The sequence below is a fragment of the Pagrus major genome, chromosome 3 (genome assembly GCF_040436345.1).
Source record: "Pagrus major chromosome 3, Pma_NU_1.0".
NCBI lineage: Eukaryota > Metazoa > Chordata > Actinopteri > Spariformes > Sparidae > Pagrus > Pagrus major.
This window is the reverse complement of record NC_133217.1, coordinates 3,344,719-3,361,490: the sequence shown is the minus strand read 5'-3', so window position 1 is coordinate 3,361,490 and position 16,772 is coordinate 3,344,719. Positions and strand designations below refer to the sequence as shown.

At 38.9% G+C, this 16,772-nt stretch overlaps 1 protein-coding gene across 1 annotated transcript; it reads left to right on the top strand.

Moving 5' to 3' along the window:
* The first annotated feature begins 7,375 nt into the window (after window positions 1–7,375).
* LOC140993462 (major histocompatibility complex class I-related gene protein-like) lies at window positions 7,376–9,588 on the top strand. The gene is made up of 6 exons (XM_073462899.1): window positions 7,376–7,427; window positions 8,153–8,431; window positions 8,586–8,888; window positions 8,985–9,086; window positions 9,323–9,340; window positions 9,506–9,588. Exons 1-6 carry the CDS (start codon window positions 7,403–7,405, stop codon window positions 9,553–9,555), a joined length of 777 nt encoding a protein of 258 aa, XP_073319000.1. The 5' UTR covers window positions 7,376–7,402; the 3' UTR covers window positions 9,556–9,588.
* The last annotated feature ends 7,184 nt before the right edge of the window (window positions 9,589–16,772 follow it).

Genomic DNA, 16,772 nt, shown 5'->3' with positions numbered 1-16,772 from the left:
ATGACAAACACACTCAGTGACTCTCCTGGTGTCACTTTATTTAGCTTCGCAGAACTAGAAGACAGTAAAAGATGACTTCTTGCACTATAAGTACAGTTATATAAAAAGGACTGATTGAAATGGTGGGACGACTGTTCTATGACTCTGATCGGTTGTTTTGTTGATTGTCGTTTTTGTCCTCTAATGATGTACAGCTGAGGTGATGCCAGATGATGCAGCTGTAATTATCATTAAGCTGAGTCAGCAAAGCGCTACACCTCACCATGTGAAGAGACAGTAATGTAAGATAGTTTGGTTTGGGACTTCTAATATCTGATTTGTTGGTGTGCTGTCAGTTCTCTGCGTAGAGTAAATGGAAGAACTGAAGCGTTCTGTGTTCTTTCTGTTAAAATGGAGTTGATAATGAACACTTTAAGCTAAAAAGAGATGCCCATCCAACCATTTAATTTGACCCGTATGAAATGATCAGACAGGCTACATCGGACCTCTTCAACTACTTTTTTAGAAGGGCTGGATTTTTTTTTAAAGATCAAGTGTCAAGGCGCCAGACTTTTTCGTTCCATGTGTCTGAAGGGTTAGAGATTAGTGTCTCCTGTCAGAGGGCTCAGTAGATTTGTAGTGGACCAGTCTGATACCCACTGCAGTTCAATGATGGGTCGAAACGTCATTTAACATGAATACTGTGCAACCAACTGTTGGTACATTTTACTGAGTATTGATTGTTGATGAATTTTCATTAATCTGATTAACCCAGGTGAGGAAGGAGATTCAGGAGATTCCCTGTCTGTGATTATTTAACCTGCCACAGAATACTCTGTGGAAATGTGCTTACCTGAGTCATGTTGTTACTGATGGGAGAATATGGAGTTTGATCTATCACAGAGCCAGTGCGTCTCTCTTATGAGATATAGTGATATATATATCTGCCCAGCTGCTTAATACAACCGTTTCTTCCACTACTAACAAGATCTGGTGTAGGGAGAGGAAAAGGACCCTCTAAGAATCAAGAACATGCAGAAAAGTAGCAGGCAATGCATTAGGTCCCAAACTCTTCACCAGGTCAGCAGCTGGGGGAAGTAAACTTTCCAGAATGCGTCTTGTGATATGTAATGGTGCAAGGCTTGGATCTGCATTCAAAAGTTCAATTTGAGACTTCCAGGAATCATAATCTGCTTCGTGTTGTGGTTTTGGAAGCTTCCCTGAGAAGGTGCATAGTTGGAGTGAAGACAGAGGTTGAATATTTACATCATCTCTGCGCACAATATGCTCAACTACAACTCTTTGTACCTCAGGGGGGTTCAAGTCATTTCCAGAGAGCGAAATTCTCGGTCCCAGATTTACAGGTGGGTTTGGCTGGGATTGAGGTTCTTGCTGGTCAGTGGAGGAATGACCTGCTTGCTGTGAGGAAAGTACCTCAACAGTGTCTTCCTCTTCATACTCCTCTCCAGTAGCCGCTATTCCCAAATGTGCACTTATTTGGTCAAAGACTCCCTTCAAGACGTTGTCAAAGGATTGGCCACTCTGCTGTGAAAGACGTCTCAGCACTTGGAGGTAGTCAGGGGATGGGGTAGTCCCCACTGTGACTGTGGCAGCACGCTCACTTGAAAGTAATGAAACAACAAATTCAACGTCTGCAGCTACACGAGATGTGTAAGTATATGGCAAATGCGGTTTTAGCTGTGCCAAGGCAGCAGCGTTAATAAATTCGACGGCCAGGTTTTTGTTAAATGGACTTTAACGTTCTGTAACAGTAAACGATGTTTTAAGTTCACCGTAACTACGTAAATGATCAATAATCTCATTTTCTGCTTGAGTGTTTGTTACACCAGTAATGATAACAGAATGAGCAACATTGATACCAAGTTCCTCAAAGGGATCCATATTTCAACTCACCCTTTTTTTCTTAAGTGTAACACATCGGTAAGTACACACAGACACAAAAACATTCACAATAACAGTCTCCTGGCTAGCTCGCCACACATGTAACGCATATGGGCTAGGCGGTTGACTACGGCTACAATAGCGGCAACAGAAGTCTGTTCTTGAAAGGAGCCTGGATTGTGAGTGAATGGACGAGACAGTAGTGCAGTTTGAGTGTCTGTATTCAGAGAAATCTTTACAAAAAAACAAACAATACAACATTCCAATATTCAAAAAATGGATTACCCACAATAACTCAAATGTTCTGTTGTTCACAATAAAGTTCTCAAGGAAAAAACGTTCAGTTCATATCCTTTTAATCCAAAAAGGTTTGTCCAGATCGGTAGGTGTGAGACTTTGTCCTACCGGTTCGTTGATCTAGCTCGCCATGTAAGTTGAGATGAATGGATCAAGGTCCATGAGAAGAAAATCCAAAGTTGGTCCAAAAAAAAAAAGTGACCTAAAAAGGCCAAAAATACACATAATTATTCCATTTGAAGTAACCAATTCAGTATCAAAAATAAAATCAATGTATGCTTAAACATTAGCAGCAGCAGAATTAATTATTTAATCCATTAATTGTCTTTAATAAATCAAAGTTACAAGAGTAACCAAACCACCTTAACCTAGTACCCCAGTTCCATGTTAATATTCACAGTCAAAGTCAAAAATCAAAATCAAAGTCAAAATGCACCTTTTATAATTCATCAAAAACATTCAATATTAAATTTCAAACTACTCAAGCAGAGTAAGACTCAAGTGTTTCAATAAGTGCGCAATACTCATTCATTCATTAAATAAGTAGCTACATTCACATAAATGTGTCAATGATAACCAAACCTCATAGCCGTTGTAGCGTCAATCAAAAAAGTGACATAACTGTTCAAAACAAGAATAACGCTCTAAACTACATGAGTGAGTAATTAAACTAAAATATCATCTACAATTCGGCTGTCTTATTTTAAACAAAAATCATCGTTTACCTTGGAACCGAGTGGTCAGAGCTTTGCTTCCATGCGCGGCCCAACGGGAAATCCACAGCGTTTTCCAGATGGATTAGTGAACGGGTTGAGTTCAATAATGACTCTTAGTGAGCAATTACACGGACAGTATATGGTTTAAACAATGGGAACCTTGACGACTCACCAGTGGCTAACGGTTTCAAACGATCGATTCAGAGAGCTCCAGTCAAATGTTTGCGACGCTGACAATAGCATGCCACACTTACAGTGGAGACAGAGGAGGAAGTGAACTCCGTGACCCCTGATTAAAGGAAGTTTGAGGTCACGGGAAGTGGGCCCACAAAATAAATAAATAAATAAATAAAATGAATAACTAAATGCGGGTTACATTAGCTTAGCACTGAAGTTAGAGATTAGACAGCGAGCCAGTATCTCTGTTAAAGGAGCCTTCTGACAGTTTAAGCAACATTATGTAACTTTTTCAGCTTCAAAATCATTTTGATGGTACAGTGTCTTGTAACAGGGTGAATGGTGTCTGTCACTTGTTTCTGCACTATGTAACTTCAAAGAGAGGGTCGGATCACAGCGTTGTATACACGTTTACTTTAACATGCAAGTTTTCAACACACAACATTGTTATGACGTAATGACTTTTGTTTGTAGTTAGCACCCACATTACATCTGACAGATTGTTACAGACCTGAGATTTGTTATCGTTCTTTTGTACTTTCTGGGTGTTCATTACCGTATTCCTGTTTCAAGACTACATTGTCATTAATGTATTTATTTCTTACCACTGATATTTATGTTATTGGGTTTTGTCCTCTAATTTGTATTTAATAAGTTCTCCTTGTGGTTATAATAATCTCATTTCATTCATTACTGTTCTGCATATTGCCTGTTGCTCTTGCATTAATAAAGTCTAATGATATTTTTCACATTAAAGTTGTTTTAATGTTTTCTTTGAACAGGAAGTAGATTTTGGAAGAAAAAAAAGATGTCCTCATGTGGGGACGATGGGCTTGTTTTACTGTATAACATAATAAAGTCACCAATGTGAAGCAAAGAATAAGAATTGCTTCCGACTCATCTTCTCATGGATGAAGACCTTCAGCTGCAGTGTTACCTGCGCTGATGAGGATTAGGGATGTGTAAAGTGAAGTTCTGTGTAGGGTTTCTTTAGCAGGATTTTCTGAGCCTCTGGGGAGTTGTGCTGTGAAAACCCACATAGATCTTCAGAGGGCAGCACGGTGGCTCAGGGGTTAACACTGTGGCTTCACAGCAGAGGGTACTGGGTTTTTTCGGTCCTCTTTCTGTCCGTGTGAAGTTACTCATTCTCCCCGTGTCTGCGTGGGTTTTCTCCGGGTGCTCCGTTTTTTCCCAAATTTAAAAAATATGCAGCTCATTCAGGGCAGATCTGATTCCAGTTGCTTGTAAAAGCCCCCATATCATCTGAATGCCCCATTGCAGCACATTCCCTCCCATCAGGTGAGATTATTTCCTCTGGTTATAAAACTCATCCCTCAGTTCGAAGGGAGACATTTCTTTGAAGACGTCAAGACAATTATAGGAAAATGACCCTGTTTGTGTGTGTTTAGTTCGCAGATGAACATCAGTGAGTCATCAAGTGATGAAGCCTCGGCTTCTACTAGTGACAACTTTGTCGACGAGACGATCTACTGCACTCGAGAACTGAGATCATACTGCTGCTGGAAGATCAGGAGAGCGCAGTAAGGTGAGATGTCTTCCTATTTAAGAGACGCATGGGAATGAGGAAAATATCATTAGATCTCATGCAGAGATAATCATTTACCAAAAAGTGGTTCAATTCAGCTGATTCACTGTAAAACACAGTTTAACCACAAAACCCAGGGTGGAGAAAGAAGAAAGCGGAGAAAGTCGCCGGACTCCCTTTAAAAAAGCTCAGTTTTGAAACATGTTGCATTGGGAGAAACTATACATTTTGTGAAACGCTGTATACAACACATTCTTGAATATTTGAATCTACTTGTTCATTTGGCAAATGTTATACATGAAGATATTTCTTTGTTTGTGTAAAAACGTGTATCCGTTTGTTCTAATGAGCTCTGGTCACTCAAGATGAAGCCAGAGCACATGATGAGCCAACAGTGACAATGGGCTCAACTATACCAATAAGACACATTAGAAATTTCGTGTCAGCAATTTTTCACAGGCTTGTTGGACATTTATTCATTATTTTACTGTAACATATTGCACAATAATATCTACATGTAATGCAACAGTATGACAGGTTTGATGATGACACACAGGCTTCTTGGACTTTTAATGCTCAAACTGTTCAAATCAAAGAGGTGTTGTGGTGCTTAGACTCCAGTCATAAAGGGCTGCTGTATCTTTACAAGCCACCAGATGTCAATATGCTGCAGCGTTTGAAGCCCAAAAGCTTCAGAGATTATTAGATGGTCTTTAGACTCATTTACCAAAAAGTGGCTCAATTCAGTTGATTCTACCATCACACAGTTTAACCACAAAACCTGTGTGACCTGTGGAGGAGCTTCACTTGACACAAGCTTCCTTTAAACATGATTTGTGCAAAATTGAGGAGTTTCTCAAATATTGACAGGATGCTATGTTTTGCCCTGAATTTCTATTTTTCTGTATCTTTTCATTCATGAGGGTGATTTATAACTAACTCACTTTTAAAAGATACCAGCATGAATGTAAGTCTTACCATCAAGTGTCGCTCACTTGAACTCAAAAACAGACTCAGACAAAACAAATTCTTTTAGTCACTCAATCTCTGACTCGAAGCTGTTTTGATCTGTTGTTTTTTCTTCTCACCATAGTTGTGTGAAAAAGGAAGGAAGTGAGTGAGTTCACTGGAAAAACTGTTCCCTGGGGCTCTGGTTGGGTTTGTCTAAATTTAAGACTTTGCCGAACTAACTGTATTATTCACTGTTAACACTTTACTTTATGTGAGGGGTGTTGGTGAGGACTGGATCACTTGGAGGCGGTCTGGACTATTTTTATTCTCTGGACAGAAACACTCACTTTTCTCTGCGAGGACAAATAACAGTAAACAGCTGATCCAGCTCGGTCCTTCACTCACTCGTCTTCATCAAATCAAGATGAAAGCGTCATTGTTGTTGCTTCTCTTCTGTCACGTTTCATCACCAGGTAAGATCACATTTTAAATCTTTAAACTGTTTAAACTTCACAGTCCACTCGACTCTTTTGCTCCAAGTTTAGTTTCACTTCTGCTTCAACTTGATCAGACTGTTTTAACTGAATCATACTGATTTCATCATATTTCTGAGTGTGTATTCATACTGAATGGAGGCTGTTTGTCCTGCACATTACATTTAAAACTTTTGCATTTTGCTCCTTCGCAGCAAACACACACACTTCATATCATATTTATATTTTCACTCAGCATCATATTCATGATTAGTGTTATTTATAAGCTCCTTTGTTTGTCCTGCAGTGCTACACTCACTGAAGTTTTTCATAACTGCATCAACTATAATCCCAAACCTCCCAGAACTTGTGGCAACACTAGAAGTTGATGAACTTCTGATTGGGTCCTGTGACAGCAACAAAAGGCCACGATATTTGTAGGCTGTTTTACTACACAAAATATATCTTGATATTTAAAAAATTGTCCTCAAAAGCACATTAATGCGAGGACTGGATAACAAAATGAAGTATCACAGTATATTTTGCTAAATACCTTGATATCAATATTGCAACAATATTTCAGAAAAAATGAACAAAATGAGATTTCTGATCAATAATCATCAGTAATGTGGATATAATGACGATGTGGGTGAAGACAAGTATTAGAACAAGTAGAACAGTCTGGTAAGTTCAGAAAATGACATCAAGTAATGTCGCCTTTAAAACCAGGAAAAGACAACACTTATATCATGATATAACAATATCCACAATCTAAGATGACATATAGTCTCTTATCAGAGGAAACGGTGTAATATCAATATGTTGCAGCCATAAAGGATGCTCACGTTCATATTAGAAGGGGTACCCGATAGTTAAAAGTACTTTGAGTGTAACTTCTCTTTAAAGTCTGTCCAAACACCAAAATGCTTCTCAGTAGTTGGTGGGCCGTACTGAACCCTGTAATGATAGAATAGGTAATAGATAAGTTAGATAAGAAGATTCATGCTGTAGATGGCAGGCCATAACCTTAAGTGTTACCATGACATCATATTTATGAGTGTGATGATGATGATGTGTGTATTTATACTGAATGTATGAACCTCTTCTGTCCTGCAGTGAGACACTCCCTGAAGTATATCTTAACTGCATCTTCTGGACTCCCAGACTTCCCAGAGTTTGTTGGAGCTGCAGTGGTTGATGAAAATCTGTTGGTTTACTGCGACAGCAGCAAAAAGATAATCGAATTAAATCATGACTTTGCGAAAAAAGTATTGGAAGATGATCTGAACCACTTGGAGCGGTACAAAGGATCATGTTTTGAGTGGTACCCAACTGATTTCAAAGCCACAATCAATAGTTTGATGCAGCGCTTCAACCAAAGTGGAGGTACAGTATGTACGATGTTATATTTCACCTTTTACTTCATGAACTGTTCTTTATAATTATAGAAATAATTTAGTAAGATTTGTATCAGAAATATTTGGAATTGATGTTATCAGCCTCCCTGGGCTGAAAGAAAGTTTTCATCATGCACAGTGAAAAAGACTGAATACTTTACTGACTAATACTGCTTCAGGGGATGACCGGACCACAGAACATCTGATTGGTGTGCACATTGAAACACGAGGATCCAAGAACCTTTAAATCATTTATTGAGTTGGGAATGCTCCATCAGATGGATGGATGAATGACAGGATGGATGATTTCTGCACAACAGCAAATATAGATCAATATATATCAATACATGCCAAAACTAAGTAACACAAAAAGTGCATGAGAACAAAGGTAGCTTACATTATTAATGCATCCATGAAGGATGAGTCTTCTGTAATCCTTCACTGTGATTCTGTTATTCAAAACAAAAAGTAAATCCAGAATAACAATACACAATGCTTGTAAATCTAAATATACGCCGTGAGCCATATTTACAGGGTTAAGCTTCTCACAGGAGAGGAAGTAGGAATCGAACAACTCCAGATAATACACCACGGTCTGGTGGGAAGGCAGATACACATTATAAATACTTGGACTCAAACCAGGGACGCTGCATCACTGTTCATTGTTGGCATCTTAAACCTTAAAGTGATGAGGTGTTTCTCTCTCTGTCTCAGGTGTCCACATTTTACAGAAGATGGATGGCTGTGAGTGGGATGATGAGACCGGAGAGGTTGTTGGTTTTCATCAGTATGGTTATGATGGAGAAGACTTCATATCATTTGACCTGAAGACAGAGACATGGATCGCTCTAAAACCACAGGCTGTCATCACCAAAATGAAATGGGATGCTGACAAAGCTAGAATGAAATTCTATCAGAATTACCTCACAGTGATTTACCCTGAGTGGCTGAAGAAGTATTTGGCCTCTGGGAGGAGTTTTCTGCTGAGAACAGGTAGAATCACATGACCTGATGTAGTTTGATGGACACAATCATGTTCATACAGTCTGCTCAGACTGAACTGCTGTTGTGTTATCACTGCAGTCAGTCTGACATTACATTGTTTTCTTTGTTAAAACTAGAAATATTTTCACTGAACTCTCTCCAGAGCTTCCCTCAGTGTCTCTCCTCCAGAAGACTCCCTCCTCTCCAGTCAGCTGCCACGCTACAGGTTTCTACCCTCACAGAGCCTCACTCGTCTGGAGGAAAGATGAAGAGGAGCTTCATGAGGAGGTGGACCACGGAGAGATCCTCCCCAACCACGATGGAACCTTCCAGATGAGTGTTGACCTGGACCTTTCATCAGTCACACCTGAAGACTGGACGAGGTACGACTGTGTGTTTCAGCTCTCTGGTGTGAAGGAGGACATCATCACCAAACTGGAGAAAGATCGGATCAGGACCAACTGGGGTAAGAGTGAGATCAGAGGGTGCTGAAGGGGAGTGCATGGGAATTCATGTTGAAAAAACAAAAACAGTAATAATAAACTATTATTGTATTCAACAGTGAAGCCCAGTGACATGACCGTCCTCGTCACTGCTGCAGTGGTTGTTCTTGCTGTCATTCTCATCGGTGCTGCTGGATTCATCGTTTACAAAAAGAAGAAAGGTGAGAGAGAAAAAGGAAAGATTTCACTACTTTGATTTCAGTCTTTGAGTTGATTTTTTTATTCAGGTTGCAAAATTAAAACAAGCATCAGAGAAAGTAAATACAGTCAGCACTAAACAGACTGAGTATAAACAGATACTCAGTTTGAGTGAGTAGAAGAGAGGAATAAAGTGACTAAAGATAATCTGGCATTTACAACTGTGACTGAAATGATTTGTCTTTTGTTTTGATTTCAGCCATTCGCCCTCCATCTTGTAAGTAAAACTTACTTTGGTTCTATTTCAGCTGATCTGACTCACACTTCATGTTTTAGATTAAAAAATGTTTCACATTATTGTGCAGATCAACCTTTTCAACACTGTTTCCTGTATTTATTGTTTATAAAAGTTCAATATGGGATGTTTGTTTCTGACCTGCAGCTCCTGACAACAGCGCAGAGCTCTCTGCGCAGCTGAATCCAGAGACCTGAATGACAAACACACTCAGTGACTCTCCTGGTGTCACCTTATTTAGCTTTGCAGAACTAAAAGACAGTAAAAGATGGCTTCTTGCACTATTAGTACAGTTATATAAAAAGGACTGATTGAAAAGGTGGGACGACTGTTCTATGACTCTGATCGGTTGTTTTATTGATTGTCGTTTTTGTCCTCTAATGATGTACAGCTGAGGTGATGCCAGATGATGCAGCTCTAATTATCATTCATTAAGAGAGAGTTAGCAAAGCGCTACACCTCACCATGTGAAGAGACAGTAATGTAAGATAGTTTGGTTTTGGGACTTCTAATACCTGATTTGTTGGGTTGCTGTCAGTTGTCTGCGTAGAGTAAATGGAAGAACTGAAGCGTTCTGTGTTCTTTCTGTTAAAAAAGAGTTGATAATGAACAATTTAAGCTAAAAAGAGATGCCCATCCAACCGTTTCATTTGACCCGTATGAAATGATCAGACAGGCTACATCAGACCTCTTCAACTACTTTTTTAGAAGGACTGGATTTTTAAAAAAAAATCAAGTGTCAAGACTTTTTAGTGCCAGACTTTTTCATTCCATGTGTCTGAAGGGTTAGAGAATAGTGTCTCCATCTCTGCGCACAATATGCTCAACTACAACTCTTTGTACCTCAGGGGGGTTCAAGTCATTTCCAGAGAGCAAAATTCTCGGTCCCAGATTTACAGGTGGGTTTGGCTGGGATTGAGGTTCTTGCTGGTCAGTGGAGGAATGATCTGCTTGCTGTGAGGAAAATACCTCAACAGTGTCTTCCTCTTCATACTCCTCTCCAGTAGCCGCTATTCCCAAATGTGTACTTATTTGGTCAAAGACTCCCTTCAAGACGTTGTCAAAGGTGTCAAAGGATTGGACACTCTGCTGGGAAAGACGTCTCAGCACTTGGAGGTAGTCAGGGGATGGGGTAGTCCCCACTGTGACTGTGGCAGCGCGCTCACTTGAAAGTAATGAAACAACAAATTCAACGTCTGCAGCTACACGAGATGTGTAAGTATATGGCAAATGTGGTTTTAGCTGTGCCAAGGCAGCAGCGTTAATAAATTTGACGGCCAGGTTTTTGTAAAATGGACTTTCACGTTCTGTAACAGTAAACGATGTTTTAAGTTCACTGTAACTACGTAAATGATCAATAATCTCATTTTCTGCTTGAGTGTTTGTTATACCAGTAATGATAACAGAATGAGCAACATTGATACCAAGTTCCTCAAAGGGATCCATATTTCAACTCAACCTTTTTGTCTTAAGTGTAACACATCACAGACACAAAAACATTCACAATAACAGTCTCCTGGCTAGCTCGCCACACATGTAACACATATGGGCTAGGCGGTTGACTACGGCTACAATAGCAGCAACAGAAGTCTGTTCTTTAAAGGAGCCTGGATTGTGAATGAATGGATGAGACAGTAGTGCAGTTTGAGTGTCTGTATTCAGAGAAATATTTACAAAAAAAACAACCAATACAAACAATACACCATTCCAATGTTCAAAAAATGGATCACCCACAATAAATCAAATGTTCTGTTGTTCACAATAAAGTTCTCAAGGAAAAAACGTTCAGTTCATATCCTTTTAATCCAAAAAGGTTTGTCCAGATCGGTAGGTGTGAGACTTTGTCCTACCGGTTCGTTGATCTAGCTCGCCATGTAAGTTGAGATGAATGGATCAAGGTCCATGAGAAGAAAATCCAAAGTTGGTCCAAAAAAAACAATGTGACCTAAAAAGGCCAAAAATACACATCAGTATTCCATTTGAAATAACCAAGTCAGTATCAAAAATAAAATCAATGTATGCTTAAACATTAGCAGCAGCAGAATTAATTATTTAATTCATTAATTGTCTTTAATAAATTAAAGTTACAATAGTAACCAAACCACCTTAACCTAGTACCCCAGTACCATGTTAATATTCACAGTCAAAGTCAAAAATCAAAGTCAAAATGCACCTTTTATAATTCATCAAAAACATTCAATATTAAATTTCAAACTACTCAAGCAGAGTAAGACTTGAGTGTTTCAATAATTGCGCAATACTCATTCATTCATTAAATACGTAGCTACGTTCACATAAATGTGTCAATGATGACCAAACCTCATAGCCGTTGTAGCGTCAATCAAAAAAGTGACATAACTGTTCAAAACAAGAATAAAGCTCTAAACTACATGAGCGAGTAATTAAACTAAAATATCATCTACAATTCGGCTGTCTTATTTTAAACAAAAATCATCATTTACCTTCGAACCAAGGGGTCAGAGCTTAGCTTCCATGCGCGGACCAACAGGAAATCCACAGCATTTTCCAGATGGATTATTGAACGGGTTGAGTTCAATAAGGACTCTGGTGAAACAGCGCGTTAGTGAGCAATTACACGGTATTTGGTTTAAACAATGGGAACCTTGACGGCAAAAGACTCACCAGTGGCTAACGGTTTCAAATGATCGATTCAGAGAGCTCCAGTCAAATGTTTGCGACACTGACAATAGCATGCCACAGTCACAGTGGAGACGGAGGAGGAAGTGAACTCCGTGACCCGTGATTAAAGGAAGTTTGAGGTCACAGGAAGTGAGCCCGCAAAATAAATAAATAAATAAATAAAATGAATAACTAAATGCGGGTTACATTAGCTTAGCATTGAAGTTAGAGATTAGACAGCGAGCCAGTATCTCTGTTAAAGGAGCCTTCTGACAGTTTAAGCAACATTATGTAACTTTTTCAGCTTCAAAATCATTTTGATGGTACAGTGTCTTGTAACAGGGTGAATGGTGTCTCTGTCACTTGTTTCTGCACTATGTAACTTCAGAGAGAGGGTCGGATCACAGTGTTGTATACACGTTTACTTTAACGTGCAAGTTTTCAACGCACAACATTGTTATGACGTCATGACTTTTGTTTGTAGTTAGCACCCACTTTACATCTGACAGATTGTTACAGACCTGAGATTTGTATTTATGAAAGTGGTGTTGCACTCAGAAGCTTCAGCATGTCAGAGCAAAGCTGTAATTCTTTGCCTCCGAGGTGGTCAGAGGATCAGTTTAGAAAGAAAGTGAAACAAATGATGAAGTAGAAAACTGAGAGACTCAAAGTGAAATTCATGATGAAACATGAAAAAAAACAGCCAACAGAAATCTCTCATGTGAAATAACCAGGACTGGTCTAACTGTGGCAGAGAGTATTGTGTTCATTACATTTATTGACAAGATGAGTGAGGAAATGTGTTTTCAGGGCCTTTAGTTAAACATGCAGTATGTGATTCTGGACAAACATAGTTGATTGTTGAGTCTCATTCCCAGGTCATCATGATACCAGTGCTTTGGGTCGGGCAGCTGTGAAACTCTCAGCCTCTATTTCATACATGTCTTTTGCTGCCATCTAATGGGTGTTTAGTGGTATTATATACAGTATTACAGACAGGGCCGTGACAATTGTATTGTATAGCCTGATTCCCTTTCAAGCAGATAAAAGAAATATTTCACACACACTTGGATATGCATATTGACCTGATAGTTGTGGAGCTATTTTTGGGCATGTTCGTCCAGACAAGCCACACCTACCAGCACCATGTTAACTTCAAAATACTTTTAAAGAATAAATGCTTTTACACTTTACATTTTGAAGAATATATTTTTTTCCTCTCTGTTGAGTTTTTGTAAACGCTGAAAAGATTGAATGTCTGTATAATTCTGCATTGTCCCATTACTCTTGTTCTTTTGCTTTTTAATAAAACAAAAAGTCAAAAAGATGAAGTCAAGAAAAGAGTTTTCTCTTAAATCACTGAGATTAAATCAATGGGCTCCAAACTGTGGAGCTATAAAGAAGGGACAAAATCACTGATGACATGTTGCTGGTACATGAGGGTGAATGTAAAGAGCTAAAAGGGAAGTTCAGTACTTAATAGTAACGTTTGCTGTGTGGAGACATTGTTCACCTGCTGTCTGTTTTTAAAATGTTTCTTCTTAACATATATGACATCACTTGTTATCGTTCTTTTGTACTTTCTGGGTTTTAATTACTGTATTACTGTTTCAAGACTAAATTGTCATTAATGTATTTATTTCTTACCACTGATATTTATGTTATTGGGTTTTGTCCTCTAATTTGTATTTAATAAGTTCTCCTTGTGGTTATAATAATCTCATTTCATTCATTACTGTTCTGCATATTGCCTGTTGCTCTTGCATTAATAAAGTCTAATGGTATTTTTCACATTAAAGGTGTTTTAATGTTTTCTTTGAACAGGAAGTAGATTTTGGAAGAAAAAAAAGATGTCCTCATGTGGGGACGATGGGCTTGTTTTACTGTATAACATAATAAAGTCACCAATGTGAAGCAAAGAATAAGAATTGCTTCCGACTCATCTTCTCATGGATGAAGACCTTCAGCTGCAGTGTTACCTGTGCTGATGAGGATTAGGGATGTATAAAGTGAAGTCCTGTGTAGGGTTTCTTTAGCAGGATTTTCTGAGCCTCTGGGGAGTTGTGCTGTGAAAACCCACATAGATCTTCAGAGGGCAGCACGGTAGCTCAGGGGTTAACACTGTGGCTTCACAGCAGAGGGTACTGGGTTTTTTCGGTCCTCTTTCTGTCCGTGTGAAGTCGCTCATTCTCCCCGTGTCTGCGTGGGTTTTCTCCGGGTGCTCCGGTTTTTCCCAAATTTAAAAAAATATGCAGCTCATTCAGGGAAGATCTAATTTCAGTTGCTTGTAAAAGCCCCCATATCATCTGAATGCCCCATTACAGCACATTCCCTCCCATCAGGTGAGATTATTTCCTCTGGTTATAAAACTCATCCCTCAGTTCGAAGGGAGACATTTCTCTGAAGACGTCAAGACAATAATAGGAAAATGACCCTGTTTGTGTTTGTTTAGTTCGCAGATGAACGTCAGTGAGTCGTCAAGTGATGAAGCCTCGGCTTCTACAAGTGACGACTTTGTCGACGAGACGGTCTACTGCACTCGAGAACTGAGATCACACTGCTGCTGGAAGATCAGGAGAGCGCAGTACGGTGAGATGTCTTCCTCTGGTCACAACAATCAGTTCTCAGATGAGAGAATACTTCAGTTCACCAGAATAACAGCAGATCTGAGAGGAAGTTTATATGATTCTTTAAGATGTCATGACAATAACAGGATAATACTCTGTGTGTTCATGTTTAGTCTCCAGACTGATGTGGTCAACACATCAAGAAGTCGAGGATTCACATCTTCAAATCACCTTCAGTGTGAACCTCCTGCCACTCCTCTGAAGAATGAAGACAGCATTAACATCCAACCTGCATGAAGTCTGCTCACTCTGTGTTTTTGTGTTGGTTTTCTCCGGGTGCTCCGGTTTCCTCCCACACTCATTCAGTCAATAAACAATCAGAATACATTTTAGGAAACTGTGTTATGACTTTCATTAGGCTAAGTAATACCACTAGTATTAAGTATTTCTTCAGTGTTGGTTTCAGGTTTAGTATTTAAAAATGAACTACTCAGTACTTTTATATTAATGATGGATCAAATCATGTGAAATGTGTCCGTTGTAGAGACAAGCTCACAGAGAAATAACAGCTTTCTTCAGCAAATAAAAGCCTAAAAAAAACAAACAAACCACTGTACACTACCTGCTCCGCACCAAACAGCAGACAGACACCGTTAGAGACTAGCTGGTGAACATAGCGAAGCATTCAAACTTTAACATGATTACACACTCTTTCAAGTTTTGTCCTAAAAATGCATTAAACAATCTGTCTGCTCTTGACAGAGAAATATGACCTGTAGGTGTATCATATAAGGATAAAAACATAAACATCCATATAGACTCATTTGTTCTATGTGCAAAAATCATTTAATCTCCTGTAAACTGTTAATTCCTTCTCAGATCTTCCCAAGCAGTCATCCTTCTTTAATTTGAACCATAATAAAATCCCAATCCCACTAACCAGCGACATCCAAAAAAGGAGCCATCAAAGACTATCAGTCATCCCAAAACTGAAAGGACTACATGTTGCCCCCCATCTCCTCCTGCTGTTGTACCTGGATAAAACTAGGCCAAACTCACACACATAACCAACACAGCTGCCAGGATGATTGGTCTCCCCACACCCAACCTCACAGAGCTGAGTAATATGCCCATTACAACCTCAACTGAACCGGCTGGGATTGCTTTTAAACACATTAATGTATTGTGCTTTTTCGACCACTAGATGGCAGAAACAGGTGTCCAAGAATGAGAACAACAGGTCTAAGTAAAGCAGAATGAAGTGTAAGGTGCAGAAAACCCAAAATGTAATGTCCCTTATATGAGGACGCAGGGTCACAGGAGGTTAACATAAGACAGCAGGTGAATCAAGTCTCAACACAGCAAATGTTACTATTAATGTGTGTTGTCTGTACTCGTGTTTTTCTTTCAAAGGATTACCTTCACCCTTGTGTATCAAACCAGCCGTACGACATGAATGTGGAAATTCTCAGGTCCTATTCATGTCACAGTAACTACAGACACAGATAGAGGATCTACGTGTATTTACATAAAGAGCCGGAGCTTTTTATTAAAAAACAAATATCAGTACAAAAGAAATGAAGGAGTGCAAGTGAATCAGACTTTATATGCATTCAGTATTCACAGAAATTCAACAGAGAAGAAACAGAAAAAGGAACTTTGCTTTCCCCTTCTTGTAGTGAATCAAAAATATGTATTCTAATATATTCTAATTCTGATATTTCTGTAGCCATAGTTAGAAGAATATTATATTGATGCACTGACAGTTTGAAGAGAAAATACATAGTCCATCATGAAATAGCAGAACATATTGTAAATCACTCTAAAATATTGTTGTATAGAAAATTAAATATCTTTCATAATCAGATGATTATTTCACACCAAATATAACATACTTGGCTGTGATTTCAACAAAAGCTGCTATCACAGATTAAATAAAACAAACACACAACAAAATACTTTGTTAAATGTATTCATGATTTGATCACAAAAAAAATGAAATGTCTTTTAAATTAAGCTTTACAGGCATGAATACTTCACATCAGAGCATTTTGTTTTCTTGTCATTGGATTGATTGTTCCACATGACGTCCCTGTGAGCAGGGCGGTGTATTTGTCAGTCATGTTTCTGGATCCAGTCTCTTAGAGAGCTCAGAGCTGTTGACAGCAGCTGAAAGGTCCGAAACATACTGTTAGTTCTCTCATCCT